Genomic DNA, 19,846 nt, shown 5'->3' on the forward strand with positions numbered 1-19,846 from the left:
GGTGTGTCTTCACTTGGCTTTCGTTTCATGACTTTACCTTTATATTACATGTAATTTCATGTCTGGTGTTGAGAATGTAGCCTTTATGTCAATTTAGCACCAGGAAGAGGTTTGTTTTGCCGGTGGGCCTAGAGACCCAAGTGTAAGTGATTTCAATCCGGCACACATCCAAGTCAAAACCCAGCATGTAGTGCACAACTGAAATCTTTATTTATTTTTGTCTAGAAGTTTAATATTCTGAACGATATCCCACTCATATCACACTCTACCAGGAATCAGGCTGGTTTGCAAAGGTAAATATTTATTTATGTATTTAAATTTAATCACAGTATATTTTAATAGGTAAACAATCACCAATGGGGTGACAGACTACAGAATAATATCTTTAATACACTAGAAATAAGTAATGAGCAAAACAAATGCGGCACATAAATAATACTTGTGTTGGTTCAGATTAGATAGCACTATGGTTAGAGGTTCCCCCTGCAACACCCCTGAACCCCCAATAGGCAATGTAAAGAGATGGAAGGTCGGTCTTTTCAGGATTGAGCTGGCTGCTCATTGGTGTGATGACCCACCCCAGACCTTAGACCATGTGGGCTGTCTCACCTTCGGCAGCGGGTTTTCCACATCTAAGAGAGCACGGTCCCGAAGAGAACCCCTCCTCTGACGCAGAAGGTTTGAGTATCCCTTTCCACATCTTCCAAGCATGCAATCGATCGGGTGACTCCTTTATATGAGAATTGCACTACCGTAGGGAATAGCCAGCAATACCTAATCTTCTGATCCCAGAGAAAGAGGGTCAGGGGTCGGAGAGATCTTTGTTTTTGCATCGTAGCCATCGCTATGTCTTGGAAGATCTGTAAGGGGGCACCTTGGGAGGGTCAAAGCATCTTGGGAGCAACCGGCTGAGAGGATTTCCTGCTTCATGGTGTAGAAATGGACCCTGGTGATGACGAAGGGTTTTCCGAATCAAGACCTCTACGGGGCGCAATCTGTGAGTACGGTCAAGCTGTAGTTGTGGTTTCGCCAGATATGGGAGAAGAGACTGGAACAGATCCCCCACGTATTCTGACAGGTCACAGTCCTGGACGGATGACGGGATTCCTCTAATCCAAAGTGCCAGGTCCTCCTAGATCTCATTTTGATTAGTCAGGGTGCAGATCTTTTGATGGACTTCCAGAAGTTAGGCCGTCTGCTCCCGGGATTGATCCTCAAGTCTTTGCTCCAGCTCCGTGATTCTTTGATCTGCGTGTTCAATTTTGGTCATAAGCTCGGTCATGCAGCTGCGAAATTCGGCCTTGATGTCAAGCATGAATGCCTGGATGTCATGTTTGGTGGACCGTTGCCCGTGGTACTTGGTGATGCTTGAGATGGGTATTTCCCCCATTTCCTGTCGCTTCCCCTTCTCTGTCGAGAGCAGCATGTTGGAGATGTCCCCGCTTTTCGGAGCTTTCAAGTGGTTGAACATGTCAGCACAAGTTGGGGAATGTCGTGCAGGGTGCAAAGGCTGTTTCTATCTACCTCCACTGCTCAGCTGAAGCCGAAATTCCCATCCCTCCAATGACTGCTTCATTCCATGTACCTCTTCCACTCAGTGGGCCACAATGCTGGTGGACTGGGAGACGATCCTCAGGAGGATTAAGCACTTCAGCGCTGTCTTCCACCTGGTGAGGAGCAATGCTACCCCCCCATTGCAAGCTTGGGGGGCTGCTAGTTTCTGGTGTTCCCCACCAATGATATTCTCCAGGATGGTGCAAGCAGCCCTCTTCCCTTTGTTCCCCCTTAGTGGTCCACCAGATGGTTATGGCTTTATTCAATTAGTTTGAGGGCCTTGCCCCCAGCACCCTCTGTCAGGACGTTACTTCTGTGGGCCCCTCGTTACCTTTGGGGGGCTGAGTGCACCCAGGTGCCGGTGTCGTGGTCAGCGGGGGAACCCAGCGAGAGCTCCAGAAGTCGTAGCAGAGAGAGGATGGCGCGGTTCTTGAGAGGCAGGCTCCAGTGTTCGGGAGCCGAGGTAAAGCGGATTAAAGATATGCACCCCCGCAGCGTTGCTGACTGTGTAGGAGCAGTCAGGGTGATGCGGCCAGCAGGAGAACTTTTCTGGCAGCCCAGTGCCTCACCCACATAAGCCGCTGCAAGCCGGGAGGAGGGTCCAGGGTCACCCACGGGCCACCGCACTCAGGGTGGGGGACCTCTCCCGCAGTCCGCCAGGGTCTCCACGGACTGCATCGACTGGTGCTCCCTCACACCTCCGACGGTCTATGCTGATCTAGGGGGGAGGGGGTCACCTCACCTCCCCCAGGTTAGCAGGATTGTCGCGTCAGTGCATGCAGGGGCCACCTGGGTGAAAGATCTTCATAGCAGAGCGGGAGTCACCAGACCTGACGCTGTGCCGACTCACTATACCCTCTGGAGGGATGCTACGTTCCGCTGGTCTTCCTCTTCACCACTTCTCCCAGGAAGATTCAGGGCTCTTTACTGCTGGAAATCAGCACAGTCTGTGCCTCTCAAATTCCGAGCCCACTGGAAGCACATAGGCGGTCTGGCATTGTGGTAGAACCTTCAATTTAGCAGATTAAGATGGGCTTTGTGTGGAGGCCATTAACAGAGCAGCCGCATCGGTGGCGCTGCTGGCCACACCCCCTGCGGAGACCTTTTTAAAGTAGAAATAGAGCTAATGAGTCATGGCATCTGGGGGGCGTGGCTAACTGGCCATGGAATAGGACGTGCTGCGTGAGGAGCTCCTGATGATCCGACTCTTATTTTTGCCAAATTTACCTGCTGAAACTGCAACGAGTGCCTAGAACTTTGAGGATCAGGCGTCGGAAGCCGCACGCTAAGTGAAGTTCGCTGGAGAAGTTCATAGTCCCCGAGAATCGTGAGATATACATGGTTTTGTCGGTGTGACTGTGTGGCCGCTTTGACCCCAAGATGGCGGCTAACAAAGGAGAGGCCTCCGAGGAGAAACAAAACTCATTCCCCGGACCTGCGGGACACGGCCGCGGTAAATTGCCTGGAGAAGTAATATAATAGGGTGATATGGCGGAGTGGTCGAACTCATGAGAGCGCCCGGCCTGACATACGCGAATGGAGCCTCGGCGATCTGACCGCAGGAGGAGATGACATTGGATGCTTGGGTGATGAGGCCTACGGAAGTTGAATGGGGAGTGTGAGGCTATAGCCCATCCGTAAGACAATTCGAAGTGCCATCTCGAATGTGCGTTAGGTGACCTGGAAGCAGGACCATTGTCAGACCGAGGACAGTGCGACAGCAGCACTAAAGCGGAGGCGTACAGGAGCAGTGGGAAGCGCAATGTCGCCGAAAGGGTTGAAAGTCAAGACCAAGCAACCCACAATGGAGACTTTCACGAGAACGCAACGGACCCCCTCAACATCGGTACAGAGCACGATCGAGACCCCTGCGCAGGACGCCCCCGAAGGGGATAAGCACCAGATCCTAGAGGCTATAACGGGGTTAAGTGCTAAATGGGATTTGGCAATGGCAGATCTACGCACAGCTCTGGAGAATAAGATCGATGCTGTGGGTACAGAACTCACCCTGCTACGTCAAGATGTTAGGGCACTTGCAGAAAGGACCAGCGGTCTGGAAAGTGGGGTGAAGATTAACACCAATGTTAGCACGAGCAATGCGAAGGAGATTCATGTCTTAAAACAACAGGTCGCTAACTTGGAAAATCGTGTGGAAGAGGCGGAAGGAAGGGCGAGGAGAAACAACATTCGCGTGGTTGGCCTTCCGGAGGGAGAAGAAGGCCAAGATCCCACAAACTATGTTGAAAACATGATCCTACAAGGGATCGGAGACAGTAATCTTTCGCAGGGATTTACGATGGCGAGGGCGCACCGCGCCCTGATGAGGAAACCCCGGCCGGGGGCCCCGCCAAGACCGATCATCACGAGGATCCTGAATTACAGGGATAGAGAAAAGATCCTCGAATACTTTCGTAAGGGCGGCACAATAGAGAGAGCATCCACCAACATCACAGCATATCCGGACTACACGATACTGGTGCAGAGGCAGAGGTACAGTTACGTAGCCGTCAAAAGGAGGCCGAGAGCAGCAGGAATCAAATATATTCTTCTGTATCCGGCACGATTGAAAGTGCTACATAAGAACAAAGCGCTATTTTTCGATACCCCTGAGGATGTTGTCACATGGCTGGACCTGCAGGGCTGCCCGGAACAAGAAGCGGATCGGGATCGGCAGGATCATACTGAATGAAGATTTAGTAAGGAGAAGGACCCTGATTGTATTGAGAAGCTGTGACTAACTGAACTTTGTACACAATCTGAGCCTGGTGCTCGATTTGGACTAGAATATAGTGAGTGTAACTGTAATTGGTAACGGTTCGGCAATTGAATGCGTAATGTTTTTTGGAAGGAGCAACAGAACGCGGACGACCTAGCCCAATAGACTATTAGTTTCAGCGGCCATTAGGGCGGCTTTATCCTACTGAGCCCTGAGTAGAAGCTTGCGCTAGACAGGGCTAGATGTGGGGGTGCCTGAGATCCAGGAATGGAGCTTGGCAACGGTTGGGGAGGGTATTGTTGGGGGAGGGGTGGGTAGGTAGAAGGTTGGGGGATAGGGAGTTGAGTGTGTGTGTGGTTATGGGGAGTTTAAGTCTTGTTTCGAGCCTATTTGGAGGAATCAGTTTGTGGTACTTGCGATGCATGAAGGGGCGTAATCGATGGAGGATCGGGAGGGTGCTTATTAACGACCTATGGGGGACCTCAGGATAATAACGTGGAACGTCAGGGGCTTTAACAGCTACCTGAAAAGAAACAAAATCATGATGTATCTGAAAAGGCAGAAAATAGACATCGCATTACTACAGGAAACGTACTTGACGCGGGAGAAGTTGGACCTAGTTAAGAGAAAGTGGAAAGGGACCGTAGTGGGCTCGCCATACTCTGCATATGCCCGGGGGATGTTAATCTGGGTGGCACCGCATGCCCCGTTCAAATTGATACAAGAGGTGGTTGAAACTGATGGAAGGATGGCTATACTGCGGGGGCTGGTGGAGAGCAGGGAGGTATGCATAGTAAACACGTATGCCCCCAACCAAAACACAGCAGCATATTTCAGAGCCCTGTGTACCAATTTTAGTACATGTATAGGGAGCGCAGTGATCTGGGGCGGGGACTTGAATTGTGTGTTGGATCCTGGGGTAGACAGGTCAGATGACAGGGTGGGTAAGCCTAGCCCAGCGGCGAGAGCGTTGCGGATGCTAACCGATTTTGGTTTTACAGATGCGTGGAGGATGAAACATCCCACCGAGAGGCAATACTCGCACTATTCAGCCCCGCACCACCTGCACACTAGGCTCGATTACGTCTTTGTCACAGCAGATGTGATGTCTGAGATTACTCAAATCGAATACAAGGCCAGGGTCCTCTCGGATCATTCGCCCCTGATCCTCGGATGGCAATATTGCCCCCGAGGGCGAAGATCCCTACATGGCGCTCAAAGATCCAATTCTTAGAGAAGATGTAAGAGGAGATTACTAACTTTTTTGAGGAAAATACTGGAAGTGTTGACTCTGCAGGCACATTATGGGAAGCTTTTAAGGTGGGGATGCGGGGAGCGGCCATTGCTAAGTCAAAAGGGTTACAGGGTGGGGTCTTGGCTGACCTACAGAGGGCGGAAACTGAGCTAGAAACAACATTGAAGAGCGATGACGTAGACACGGAGCTGGTGCTCCAACTACAGCAACAATGTGCAGGGCATTGGGAAAGACTCTGCAATCTCAATTATAAGAAATAGGTTGAGAGGCAGCACGCGGGGGGAGACAAGACAGGCCGCCTTTTGGCCTGGCTATATAAAAGTGAGACCCCTAAGCCTCCGATTAGGACTATTATTAGGGAGGACGGAGATGAGGTGGCCACGCAAGAGGGGGTTAACAAAGAATTTGTGGAATATTACAGAGTGCTGTATGGGGATGATGAGGTAGGCGACCAGAGCAAGATAACCGAAACGTTAGAAGACATAGGGCTGCCCAAGATAAGCGACGAAGAGAGGGAGGAGTTAGATGAGCCAATCACGTTGGAGGAATTAGAAGAGGTAGTGAAGCAGTTGCCTACCTGTAAGGCCCCAGGGGCAGATGGGTTCCCCAGCAAATTTTATAAAGTATACAAAGAGGAAATCCTCCCCCCAATGCTGGACATGCTGAATGAAGAGTTTGAGATAGGACGGTTGCCTGAGTCACTCAGAGAGGCGATCATAATACCGCTGCCCAATAAACCGGAGCATAGATGTGGTTCCTACAGGCCTCTGTCGATGCTAAATCAAGACAGCAAGATTCTCACGGCTGTCCTGTCAAATCGATTGCGGAAAGTGATTGGTAGACTCATACATCCTGATCAAACGGGTTATGTCCCGAGCAGGAACATAACACACAACCATAGGCGACTTCATCGGGTGGTCGAATGGGGTAATAAGAACGAGGGTGAGATGGCGATAGTGTCTCTAGATGCAGTCAAGGGTTTTGATTCGGTCAAGTGGTCATGGCTGTTGGCTGCTTTGGAAGGGTATGGAATGGGGCCGTGCTGTATCAGGCGGGCCAAGATGTTGTATAGTGAGCCGCTTGCCAGGGTCCGAACTGGAGCAGTGATATCCGAAAGATGGCAACTTGGCAGAGGCACCAGACAATCTTTACATCTTGGCCCTGGAGCCTCTGGCAATATGCCTTAGGGCACAGTATGAGGCGATTGGCATTGAGGTGGGAGGGGAACGACACTTGATATCCTTGTACGCGGACGATTTGTTGCTATACTTGCAATACCCAGAAGAAAATCTCTTATACATACTTGAAGTGATGGAAAGGGATGCAGAGTTGTCGGGCATCTCGGTGAACCCCCAAAAGTCTGTCATATTCCCATTAGGTAGCTATAAGGGGATCCCTGCAGAAGGACTACTGGTGCTACAGGTACCGTGGGCAACGAGCTCTTTTCGCTATTTGGGCGTAGATATATATCACACAGCGCAAGATGAACACAGACACAATACGGAAGTAGCCGTCGAGAAAATTAGAAACAGTATGCAGTTCTGGGCAAGATTGCCCTTGGCAATGATGGGGCGGGGGGCTATGCTCAAGATGGTAGTTCTGCCCAGGCTCCTGCATTACTTTAGTAATATCCCATACATAATACCCAAGAAGTTTTTTAGTAAATTGAACAGCATGTGTAGGGATTTCTTGTGGCACGGTACCCGAAATAGAGTGGCGTTCTGGAAACTGCAGAACTTTTATGAAAAAGGAGGTATCAGACTGCCCCATTTTGAGGTTTATTATTTGGCGGGACAGTTACAATATGTGGCTAAGTGGCTTTCCGATGAAGTGACCCCTGAGCACAGGGTGCTTGGACAGGACTGTGCCCCGTTTTATTTGAAGGAAATTATCTGGCTGTCCGAAACTGAAATGAGGGGGCGTCCTGCGATGTTGAAGCTTGGATGGAAAATTTGGCGTAGGGCTTGTCGCCTAATGGAATTCCCATACCCGTGCCTCCCGCAGATACCGTTGGTTGCTTTAACAGGAGGGGATGATCAGCTGAGGGCGATTGTAGGACATACTGGGAATCGGTGGGGCTGGCAACCCTAGGCGATGTTTGGCAAGAGGGATCCATTAAGGAGCTTACAGAACACAATGAAGAGGCGGGGCTACACACAGGTCAATATGTCACATACATTAGATTGGTGCGGATGATTAAGAACACTTGGCCAGAAACAGTTTTGATAGAAGAACCAGATGCAGTTTTGGAAGCAATGTATGATATGTCTGAAGGGGGTCATGAGATCTCGAAACTGTATGAGATGGTGATGGCTAAGGTGGGGAAAGATTTGACGCATCTGAGACTGGACTGGGAGATGGAAGTGGGGGCCCCGATGGAGGACGGGATGTGGGAGCGTACCCTGGGTTACCACAAAAAAGTGTCTAGAAATGCCAGATTAAAACAAATTCAGCTGTATGTAACGCATAGGGCATACATGACCCCCTTGAGGATATCTAAGTTCCGAAACGCTGGAGTACAAGTGTGTCCTAAATGTAACCTGGAAAATGCTGACATGACATGTTTTGGTCGTGCCCGATTATTAGGTGCTACTGGGTGAAGTGGCGCAGAAACTGGCCGATAAAGGGGTTACTCTTGTCACAGACACGGCTTGGGCCTGCTTACTGGGCGGGTTCCATAGGCCACGGAAACTCAAACATATTGAGAAACTGAGAAGTCTGGCGTATGTGCTTGCGAAACGTAGGATCGCCATGGGGTGGAAGAAATGCCACAAACCTAAGGTGGAAGGACTTACAGAAATGGGCAGAGGCTGAAACGGTGGCATGGCAAGATGCGAGTAGCCGGGCTGATGAGGAGGAGGTGGGCACCCTATTGGCCTGGAAAACGCTAATAACAGAATTGTTTGGAGTAATATTAAATCCAACGGACTCCGAAGAGAACAAAACCCGGCCGCATGTGCCAAATATTGAAAGAGATTGACAAATAGGCTCACGGGGGGGAGGGAGGGATAATAGGAGCAGTGACTACGATAACTTGATGTGTAATTGAACTATTATGATTATGCTGCTTGTTTGGTTTTCATTGTTTTGTTTGCATAAAATCAATAAAAGAAATTAAAAAAAAAAATTAGTCATGGCATCTCAATCACTTGCTGAAAATCTAGCAAGGGGGTGCAGCATCTGCTCTAGAAAAAGCAGATGGAATACCATCTGAAACTGTGTTAAAGGCTGCAATACTCCCTTGGATCAGCTGCCTACATTCTAAATGTGCACAAACAACGGGGAAATATTTAGTCAGGGCCTGAGTAGCAAGTAATTTATGTTGCACCCAACGGGCCCCATGAGCTTTCTTTGGTTTCTGAACCGACTGTTCCATGGCTAATCCCAGAGCAGGCAATTCACGCAAACCTTTGGGGCTGTTTTGATAAAAATAAAACAAACAATTGCATTAGCATGTTGAACATATAGTTTTGTCGAATGCATCCTTCACTGCCAATTCAAAACGGTGAGAAAAATAATGGACAGACACCACCCATTTAATGTCTTGCCTGAGCAGTGCAGCAAGACCTTGTTTCACACACAAATTGCTGCCCGTCGGCCCCAAAACCCACCATCTTCTTTAAAGGACAGCCTCGTTTCACCAAGGACTTCCAATAGAAGTCGCTTTAAGCCCTCAGCGTGACCATCACTTGATTTTGTGAAAAGAAACCTCCACGTCACCACTTTGTAGGTTTATGTATATATTACACCTCCATCTGTGCCATCATCCATTAAAACAGAAAAGGCACCAGCAGTTTTTATAATATTAAATAGTTCTTCCTCAAGGTAGTGCCCAATGCAAATAGTAAGCTCTCTTCCTGTTACAGCATTGGTGTACTTGGAGCCCAGGTCAACACCATGACGCTTCTCCTGCTCGGCCAGCGTAGAATAATTATTATTATTATTTATTTTTTTAATCGGAACGTCCTCCTTTCCCATTGTATAAAGGATATCCATTAGCTTCCCCACAGTGAATCCATGCTGATCCTCTCCTGCAGCTAAAGCTCTCCCCGTTTTCACAAATAGAAATCATAAAATCCATGTTAAAGCATCTTGCAATTGCTCGAACGAAGCACAGCCGTACGATAAATCTTTACTCACTTACCAATTGGAGTGTGTGCCATAAAGGTCCACAGCACTGTGTTGCTTTCTGAATTTCTTGAAGTTGTCTGCTCTTCAGTGTTGCTCTGTTTCTAGGTACTTGTGGAGTGTGTCTACTTTGAGCTGGGAGCCACCGATCACAAATTAATGAAGCTCTGAAATTCCACATAGAACGCAAATCTGCTTAAAACACTGCACAAAGTGTACATCTTACACACACACACACACACACTTCACCTTTATAAATGTCTAGCCATGTTTTACCTTGGTCATATTTTTCTGCCACTCCAAACCTGTGGCCAATTTCACAGTATGTGGTTTCGAGGTGGCCATAACTAACTGAAAAAAATGAACCAAGGTCCACGCATCAGTTATAACATCACAGTGTAAACTGCTAAAGATGAAGAAAGCAGCTACAAGGAGTTTGTGACAAACTGGGGGCAACAACTTGGGGACGTTAGTTATTCTGCAGTGCCCAAACCACAATAGACCCCCAGTTTTCAGTCTCTTGGTCTGCCCGCATTGGTGAGGCCCTGATGCTGCACGAACCAGTTACTTAGATAGTCAGTGCAAGAAATGAATTCCATCTGTGAGAAAAATTGGCCCAGCAAGTTCACATGTAATCATCCATATTTGGTATAGCTTAATGTAAGCCAGCAAAAACTAAGATGATCCAAAACATCAAAAGAGGGCATGCTGGGCGTCCCAGAAATCACTTTATGGCAACAACAAAAAATTATTGGGGTCCCCAAAAGATCGGAAAGCTCTTCTCTGGCACACAGGTGCATTTTGTGACTCCAAGGCACGTTTGTGTGAAGTAGGGTGGCAAGTTAGCAGCAAATTCTGCAATGTAATGCCCATCCGGCCACCGACACTGCCTAAGGATAAAATGCACATTTCTGTTCTTGCCAGCAGACTGGTGTGTTTGGGTCAAATGATTTGCACAAGATCACAGTTAAGCAGTAAAGCCAGGATTTACTAGCAATTTAAGCAACCCTTACCACATATCTTTCTAGCACTATTAGTACAAATAGTTGTTTTGGGTTTTAAGAACCAAACTGTTCTCTTGTTTATTTGCAAAGTAAATCAACCAATTCCAGCTTCTTTGTAGGAGTATTTGCACCACCCTCAATAGAAGACTACAAGTCAGAGAACGCAAAACCGCTTTTCTGTAGAACTCATGGATAAACGTAGCTTTAAAATAAATTGCTTTCAGTAACTTCCTTTCTGTGCAAATATGGTGTTTAAGGCATTTTACTTCTTTACACATTGTGAGAATCTTCACAGTATGCTTTAATGTTAAATCAGCCATAACTCTCACCTTTAGGGGTCTCCCATTTCCTCTTTTCTAAATCCTATTCTGACATGCAAGTGCTAACAACCCATCATGAATCAATGATTGCCTAAAAATAAGACGTAGTTGCTGCTACAGGCGCCGGGTGTATCGGCCACTTTTATTCCCTAAATATAGGCAAATATTCCCAAAAATACAAACAGGGAATCAAAAATACGCCCAACAACAAATAGTAAACAGACATGTAGAACCTTGCGCTCCTGCTTTCACCCACACAGCTACATGGAAATGTTTGGACTGGTGGAGAAACAGAGTACCAAAGGAGGTAACTACTATTAGTACTGCATGATTGGAAGAAGTAAACTTGTATCTTTTTTTTATGTGTATGAATAACTAGGTGCAAAGGAATAATTATTACAAAAATGTTCTGTTTTCCAGTTAGATTTTTTGTACTTGCTTATAAAATATTCCCATTGGGAATTGGAATAACAGGAGCAATAAGGGCAGCCACTTTCCAGCCTACAGCCCTTTGCATGGAATGGAAACACAGTCTACACGCTACAGGCAGCCTTCGGAGGTCTACGATTGTCGCTGCAGTCTGCTTGGAGTGTTTTGACTCCCACCCATCCTCACCCTCTCCTATGCACCCCTGCATGTCCCACGCCCTTCCTGCTGATTGTGCGTGTGCGAGTGGAGCTGAGCAAACATACTGTTCCTCGTCTCTCCACATGCTCTTTGATGATGCTGCACCCGGGCTGGGCTCATAGATTGATGCAATGTTTTTTGCCTATCCTGGCAGCCTCTGCCTCGCCTGCAAGCTGTGCACCAAGTGCAGAGCTTAAATAAATAGGCACAGACAAGCTGCAATAATAATCTGCTCTGGAAATTATATTGCAGTTGGGGCAAAAAGATTATTCAAATGAACAGCAAACAAGCAGTATTAGATCACAAATTGCGATGCAATATCGCTTATTTTATGCCTTGTTACAAGAGTGAGGAAACTCAACTACAAATTTGTTTAATCTGAACTGTAACAGCACAAGAGGAAACATGCTAGTTAACCGGAGTAAGACTATCAGACTCCCCCCAGCCCCTGTGAGAATACCTCAACACTTAAGCTATACAAAGGAAACCTAATAAAGAGATTATTATACAATTAAGGTATCTCTCATAATGAGACTAATCGCAACATAAACATAAAGTTGGGGAATTTAAAACCACCTAAAGGAGAGAAAGAAGGTTATGAGAAACCCGGAGAACAAGTGCACTCCAGGTTGACTAATAGTAACCTGGACAGGGCAGAATAACTCCTGGTGTCCCAGAAGCTATAATTGGAGTCTTTTAGAGAGAGAATACTATGTAGTACAAACAAAGGAACTGAATTAAACACCTAATAACAAGCTAAGGGGCGATGTAGTAAGAGTCCCAAAGGGATATCCGAGCCAAGAGAAGGTATCACCCAAAGTCATACCCTGACGAACTATGTGGGTAAAAAGGATCAAACAAAGTTCCGGAAAGTACCCTTGGAAAGTAATGCCAAAAAAAGGGAGGGAAGACCCAAAGACCTTATCCAAGAATTGCAAGCAAGAAAGTGGCTAAAGATTATTTGAAAATAAGATACTAAAAGAGCTCTAAACAAAGCAAAACCGTGCGTCACCAGTAGACGAGAGTCATTCTCCTGCCCTTAGTTTGTTTTGAACAGTGGTATTAGTTTTGATTTGGAAATTTCCAGATGACTGACAAGCATCTTAGTTATTCATATAGGTAGGGAACACCCCTTAGCTATAGGGAGAGATGGGCCGCCTTCTTATTCTTATTTAACAAATTTTGTTGGAAATGTCTTTTAGGGGTGGGGGTGGGGGTGGGGTGTGGGGTGTGTGTGTGTCTGTGATACAGATTACCGTTAATTACTGCATATTAACATCTTCCATTTGTAATATGTTTATTACAATTATACTTTGTGCAGTGATCATTTTGTCAAACTGATGGTGACTTGTTTTGTCAAAGTATGGATGTTGGTCATCAATTGACTTACCCCACAAATGTTCCTCATTACCAACTAAAGGTTGGAGGTCTCTGATTTAACAGAACACTGTTCTATAGCTAGTAATAATATTGCCCAATTTATATATAGCATATGCCACCAGCTACACTGTCTCATATGTCATTAATGGCAAATCATTTATGTCTCCATAAAGTAGATAAGGTGGTGAGTGTGGGAGATTTGTATATCTGGGTAGGAGACATGAAAAGGATGAGATTGTGTTGGTTCCTAGCTTACCACACTATCCCTTTTAGCCGGGTGCAGTACTCCACTTTTTGGGAACAGAAATCACCTTTTCCCGCCCAAATATTACCACCAAGCTATGCCCTCAATGGTCACATCTGTCAGGGGCAGTAAGGGGTCAAGACAGATTGTGTTCTGCACTAGCACAGACAGAAGCAGACAAACATAAACTGGCGCCTTTAAAGCCCCTTCACAGGCGTCTCTGCCTCCTTTGCAAGCCGCAGCCTAAGACTGCATTTCCCAGCAGAAGCTGGGCCAGGAACTACAGTCAGCAAGCCACGTTGGGTGTGGCTCGCCTACGCGCAACTGAAGGCACAGGGTTTGTGCACCAGACACTGACAAGACGTGGCATCAGGAGCTCTAGCCCGGAAAACGCACACGAGGGGCCACGTCCTACTAGAAAGCCATTACGGCCTCTCGCACATTAAAGCTAAGTCGCGCAGCGCCGCAGCAGCTTGGTAGAAGCCGGGGGGGGTGGCTGGGGAGATTACGAGGGGGGCCCAGCCCCAGCCATTCCTTGCCCCCTGCTCAAAACCAAGATATGTTGCGCCGCATGTTGCTATGCAGCGCAATATAGTGGCAGCAATAAACCAACACCCTGCACAGGCTACTCACCTGGGGCTCAATCATAGTTTCGGCAGCACCAGTTAACTTACCTTATGCTCTGTTGCATCCAGGAGCAACCATAGCTATTCCGCCGCACGCCAGTAGTCTAGTGTGGCTAGTCCGCTCAGCGCTTTATGCAAATTAGCCACGTGAAGCCATCCCAGAAAAAACTGCATGTGTTGAGCAAACGGATTAACCGTGTGCACCCTGTTAATATAGTTGACAGTCAAAAAGGCACGTGTGAAGCCGCATGCAGCCATTGTTTTCTTGGGCACCAACTGTGGTGCTTCTTTGCAGCGTTATTCTGCTACCACAAGACAACCCAAGTCTGGGAGCTGCAGGAGTAACAGGGGACACTCCAATCAGCAGAAACCAGAGCTAAGTGTTCTACTGTTATGTGCTTACCTAAATGCATTATGTACTGTGTTGCTAAACAGGGAATCACATGCATGTGTGCAAGATACTGTGTGCAGGTTGTTTGCACAAGTGTGCATTAGGTAGGACTTTCCTAAACCCCTTTACCTGTCCAACCGTCGAGACCCTAACCCTCCGTCCCATCCTGGGATTGCGGTGGCCTGTGTAAGCTTAGACTTGCAGGTCCCAAGATCGCAGAGGTGGTAGGTTGGTTAGTGCCACTCCTGCGCCTTGGAGCTGTGGACCCGGTCAACATCAACCTAGATTTTTATTTAGCCACCAGCACTCTACATGGTGTATTTTGTAGACACCTTCTACTAATAACAAAAAAAAGAAAAACTACAAATCGCACAATCCAAAGTGCTATTAGCAAAATCGTCTCGTACCGGACTGAAAGTGGCCCTCGTGCAATGGGGTATTTGGCAGCTATGCCAATTACCTTAGTTGAGACCAAGGGGCTGATTCAGAGGTGCATGTTAAAAAGGAAATGTACCACGTGTCAGCCAAAAGACACTTTCTTGAAACTAAGGATTCTGACCTAACGCTGGAGTGGCAGTAAAAAGAATAAATCAAATTTGCCATTCTTGAAAAGGCGCGATTTATGGCATAGCAACAGCTCTCTCTGCGCATGCGCACTTCTGATCAGAACGACATAACATTCGAATAAGAGCGCAATACACTCCCGCCAGACGTCGGAAACCTCACTTGTTTGCTGACAAGAGGTAAGCGAAAATATCCGCTCTTAGCAAATGCCTTGCGAGCCCATGCAGCTTGCGAGGTCGGTTTTTCTATAGAAGTTATGTGTTCACGAGATATTAATGTTAGGCATGACTGCATCGTATGCACCTTACTAATACAGCCGCTGTTTTAGCTTACGGAATTAACTCACAGGACACTCCTTTCGGGGGTATACACAACTTGGCTTATTTCTTTATATATGGAACCGTTTTTAACACAGGTGCTCTGCCCAGCACAGTGAGGTGGGGCTCATAGGAACTTTAAGATAGTCGACAAATAGAGCACTGCTGGTATAAATACTCACGTGCCTGAGAGTTCTTCAAAGTTGTAACCACTCTATATTTCTTTTTTGCCTCTATTCTAGAGTTTTGTTTCTGAACTCGCCCGTCTGAGGTGTAAATTGCCATAAATAAGGGTGAATGTGCACGGTCACACTTCAACACGAGTGTGTGGCCAAAGACTGAAGTTATAGATCCCATCAGTAGAATCACGAGGTAGGTGATGACTTAATATCCTAGCTGAACTGATGAAGTTAGTTAATATTGATAACAGCCAACCCCTCTTTATATTTTTCAATAGAAATGAAAGGTGTGGATACACCTATGTTTTGGAACCAGTAGCATTCCTGGCCTTGAAGATGGACTTTTATATAGTCCAAAACGCGTTGGCAGTACAGTGAATAATTGGTGCTATTTGGGATTGGCTCTTAACCTAAAGACTTTTTCATTATACTGATAAGTGGACATTGTGAATATAGGCCATGTGGACTTTTACAATTGTGCCTACAAAAAGCTTTTGATGTTAAGGCTTTGTTAATAATAGTGTTTCATGCCGTTGGTCCGCTAGGTGAAGGAGACCCTTATGTTGTACAAAGAGAAATGAAAAACATATTTTGTGGAGAAATTTTTAATTCAAAAAAACCTTTTGTTTGAAGATTTATAATGTATTAAGAAGTATGTGATGTTTTCTTTCCTTTTTAAAAAAAACAAATATCTGGTGTTTGAAGTAAAAACACAGAGTGCATTCGTAAAAGAAGTTGGTCTCTTGAAATTGTTTCCTTTAAACATTGGGTTAAATTGTGTTGTATGAAAATGTTTGAAATTTGCAGAACAAGATATGTCCTTACTGAACAATAGTTAATCAACTACTGTGTCCGGTAGAAGGCATTAACCTCCCCGGACCCATTACACCCATATTTCGAAGAGAGACCAATAATAAATAGAACACATAAAAAAGGATTGCAGACTTTGTTTAACCTGCTAAATAGACAGAAATTGGGATATATTTCCCTTTGGAGTGCACTGGCGGCTGATGTGTAGCAATACATTTATAGAAACAGCCTTGCCAAACATCTTGTGTTTAAGAGTCTGGCAGGGGACGGCATTCTGTAGCCAGAACACCCATTCTGTACCAGCCTAAAGAGTCGTCAATTAACGGCAACCTGGGAGGTGTCGTTCGTGAATAGAAAAGCATCTTGAGCTCCATGTAAAATATGTATTTATTTATGTACAGGAGGAACAATGCTCTTTTGTGCACAAAAGAACGTACAATAGATAAGAAATCAGATTTGATGGGAAGCAGTGAGCCTCTTACAATGGGGTGAGTTTGAGGGACCTTCTGACCAGGTTGTGGACGGGAGAAAACGGAACAGTCAACAATACTTAAGTGGACATACATAGATTAAAGACAACCAACTTGGACATTTTTAAAGGGTCTTAAGTTAAAAAATAGTTTTAAAAAAAAATAACAAAAATAGACCGATTTAGAAAGACCGCTCTGTAAACACAGAGCGGTCTTTCTAAATCGGACTGTCACGCCCCTGCCGCACACAACTGTGCACAGGGGCTGACAGACACGCCAGGACCCGGAAGCGCCGTCGGTGGAAAACGGGTAAGTGTATGTGTTTGAGTGTGTGTGTGTTTTGGTTCAGGGGAGTCTTGGGTGGGGAGAAGCGGCAAGGGTTTGGGGGGTGAAACCCTTCGATTTCTAACAAATCCTGCCAGAAAGGGTGTGGGGGGGGAGGGCAAAGTAACATCTGTCTTTCCGCAGGCTGCCTAAAATCAGGCAAAAAAAAATGTATAATAATACAAAAATAAAATAATCTGTCTTTTTGTTAGGTGGCCCACAAAAAGTAAAAATAAGACATAGAACATTTTTAAGTGCGGGTAGACGGTACGGCCAGCTGTGCTCGGGATGTGAGCATGATGGCTGAAGTGCGGGACAGAGGAAGGTTAGAGGCGAGGGAAAAATGTTAGTTAGCAGGCAGATGAGAAGTAGGTTAAGACGATAACTCGGAGGCGAGAAGGTAGGCTTTCTGGTTTTGAACAAATCCGTGTGGACCGTTTCTCAGATGTCCAGGGGAAGAGAAATCCATGCAAGTGGGGCAAGAAGAGAGAAAGAGCGGAAGTGAGAGGAAGCACAGAGGGTGAGGTGCCACACAAAGTCAAGGAGGAAGAGTGGAGATTACGGAAGGCTTGCAGAGTTGGATAGAGAAGGATGGATACAGTAGTGCCTTACCGTGGATACATTTGTGAACCAGGAGAAGAAACTTAAATCTGGACCTGTTTTGCATCGTTAGCCATTTAGTCTGGTGACGGTACAAGGAAATAGGTGAAAAGTGAGGGAGTTCAAAGAGTCAAGGGAAGCAAAGTTAATGATCTTGTAGATTAGAGAGAAAGCAGAGTTTGGGAGATGAAAGAGTATGCTGGCATTGTAGTCCAGTTTAGAGAAGACAAAAGTGGTTAAGAGATGCTTGGCAGTGTTTAAATGAAGGGGTACACAAAATTACAAAGAGGCTAAGCACACCTAATTTACTCTGGCCAAGGTAAGTATCCAGCCTGTTGACATTCACAGAGTACTGGTAGCGAAATTAATGATCTTGTCGAGAGGACAGAAAGCACAGTTAAGAGTAATTTTTTGATGAAACAACGCTTTTCTTATTTGCTCTCTAGCACGTGACTATGTCTCCATCACGAAATGACACTTATTTTACATGGTGCTCAGAATCAGTCCTCTCTGTATTCAGAGAGCGGTCAAAAGGGACTGCTTTTCAGCAGATTGAATTTCACGACTGTTCTACACCATTTGTTGCACTCACCTTAGAAGACTGTAGGTGGCGATTTCTGGCGAGGAGAAATGACAGGATTACAATCAGGCCCTCGCTTCTGTAATTTACAATTATGCTGCTAAAGAGTGTGTGCGTCACATTAAACGTATTGCACGGGCAGGATGCACAAAAGACAGACAAATCATATCGAGTGCAGAACTGTTCCACATTAGGAATTAATAGCCTATACAGTGTTTCTTTTTTACTTTTCATGCCGGGACTTGAAGTCCTGCGTGTACAATAGGAAAAGCAAAACTCCAAGTGCTAAAATACAAAGAGAGAAAACACGACTAGATGAATGTAATGGGTCAGCTTGAGAACTCTGCATTATTCCATAAATATGGAGAATGTGTCCGTTTTATTTTAATAACAGTCCACAATTATTTGTGTGTCACTTTAAAATAACTTAATCATGGAAGGATGCAGGTCCGAATTGGAGTTATTAATTCTAAATTAAAAATGACAAGAAATTAAAAACAGGACAGGGTGAAGTACTATATTCACAGCTGATTTGGACCAATTGGAAAGATCAGTGATGGCCAAGCACACTCCCCCCGCCCCCCACCCCGCGCAAAACACCCACCCACTGCTCTTAAATCTTCCAATACTAAACCTGCAGGAATAGCTCGTAGAGGGTTTCCTCCTTCACTTTGCTTTCTAAGTTGCCCACAAAGATGGTCCTGTCTGTCTCATCCTGCTGGTTGCACATAGTGAAGCACATCCCTGGTCGCTAGCTGCGAACCCAAACTGTCAGGCGTCTGTATAGAAAATCGCAGCGTTGATGACGAGACAGGGAGCAGCAGCCAGGTCCTCGGCTATGCTTTTTCATCCAGAGCGTCACGCCCTCCGCGCCACCATCGTGGAAGAGGGACTAGAAGAGCCGGCGATGTCTCCAGAAGCACGGAAGGCAAAGAAGGACTAGAAGAGCCGGCGATGTCTCCAGAAGCACGGAAGGCAAAGAAGGACAAACTCAGGAGTCTTACAGATGAACAATGACAGCCTGTGGTCCACAGCCAACTGGCAGAGAAGATGCCGGTGGCGGGCATTTCAAAATGATGTTTGGGGGTCTCTTTGCCTACAACTAAGAAAACCTACTTGGATATATTAACAGCAAAACATTCACGGGTCTTGTTTAATTTAAGCTTTTCAAATGCAAAAGGGTAGTGGAAAATTGTATTTTCGAAGCACTGCAGTTTTTTTTGGCGTGTTTGTACCCCAAAGCAGTTTCTTTTTGGTGTCTGTACCCTGGTGGAGCACATACCTAAACACATAATTTATGAAAGATTTAAATCAGTGCAACATGTGTACCAGTATCACAATAAAGGGCTAACAATCCCCTGACATCAAAGACTGCATACCTATTTCTGGCAACCTTTTTAGTTGGCAAGGCAGGTGAAAAAAGAGGATTTTGTGTTTGCGGATGAGAGCTCCATTGATGCCTATGGATGGGCAAGGGGATTGGTGGGTGAGTGAACTGACTCCATGGCGCTGTCACTTACCAAAAGCAAGTGAGCCAGATTAGTCCCCCACTGAAATCAGGAGAGTTGTCATGTATGGAGTAGAATGGATTATAAAATCATTCTTCCATTTTATGTTTAGTCTTTAACAGTGACGATAATACAGACATTTTTATGGCTGTATTATTGATATGTTATTACGACATGTATGATTGTCCCACGAGCCGTTAGGAAGGTGTTTAGGGCGGACAATGGCAGTGTTCCATGAAATAAGGGTGG

At 46.0% G+C, this 19,846-nt stretch overlaps 1 protein-coding gene across 2 annotated transcripts in view; it reads right to left on the bottom strand.

Moving 5' to 3' along the window:
• The window catches only part of RBM11 (RNA binding motif protein 11), a 332,304-nt gene extending 313,299 nt beyond the window's left edge, over positions 1 to 19,005 (bottom strand). The window contains exons 1-2 of one of the 2 annotated variants that reach the window (XM_069636427.1): positions 18,724 to 19,000; positions 9,670 to 9,820 (exon numbers count right to left, since the gene is read on the bottom strand). Coding sequence is in view for 1 of the 2 variants with exons in the window: in XM_069636426.1 (XP_069492527.1) it covers positions 18,724 to 18,831 (108 nt within the window). In the remaining variant the exon portion in view is untranslated. Of the gene's footprint in view, positions 1 to 9,669; positions 9,821 to 18,723 lie in introns of both variants that reach the window. The other variant, XM_069636426.1, reaches the window with a different exon arrangement.
• Positions 19,006 to 19,846: the final 841 nt, after the last annotated feature.

This window comes from Ambystoma mexicanum, chromosome 7p (assembly GCF_040938575.1).
Source record: "Ambystoma mexicanum isolate Mex_15411 chromosome 7p, UKY_AmexF1_1, whole genome shotgun sequence".
Taxonomy (NCBI): Eukaryota; Metazoa; Chordata; class Amphibia; order Caudata; family Ambystomatidae; genus Ambystoma; species Ambystoma mexicanum.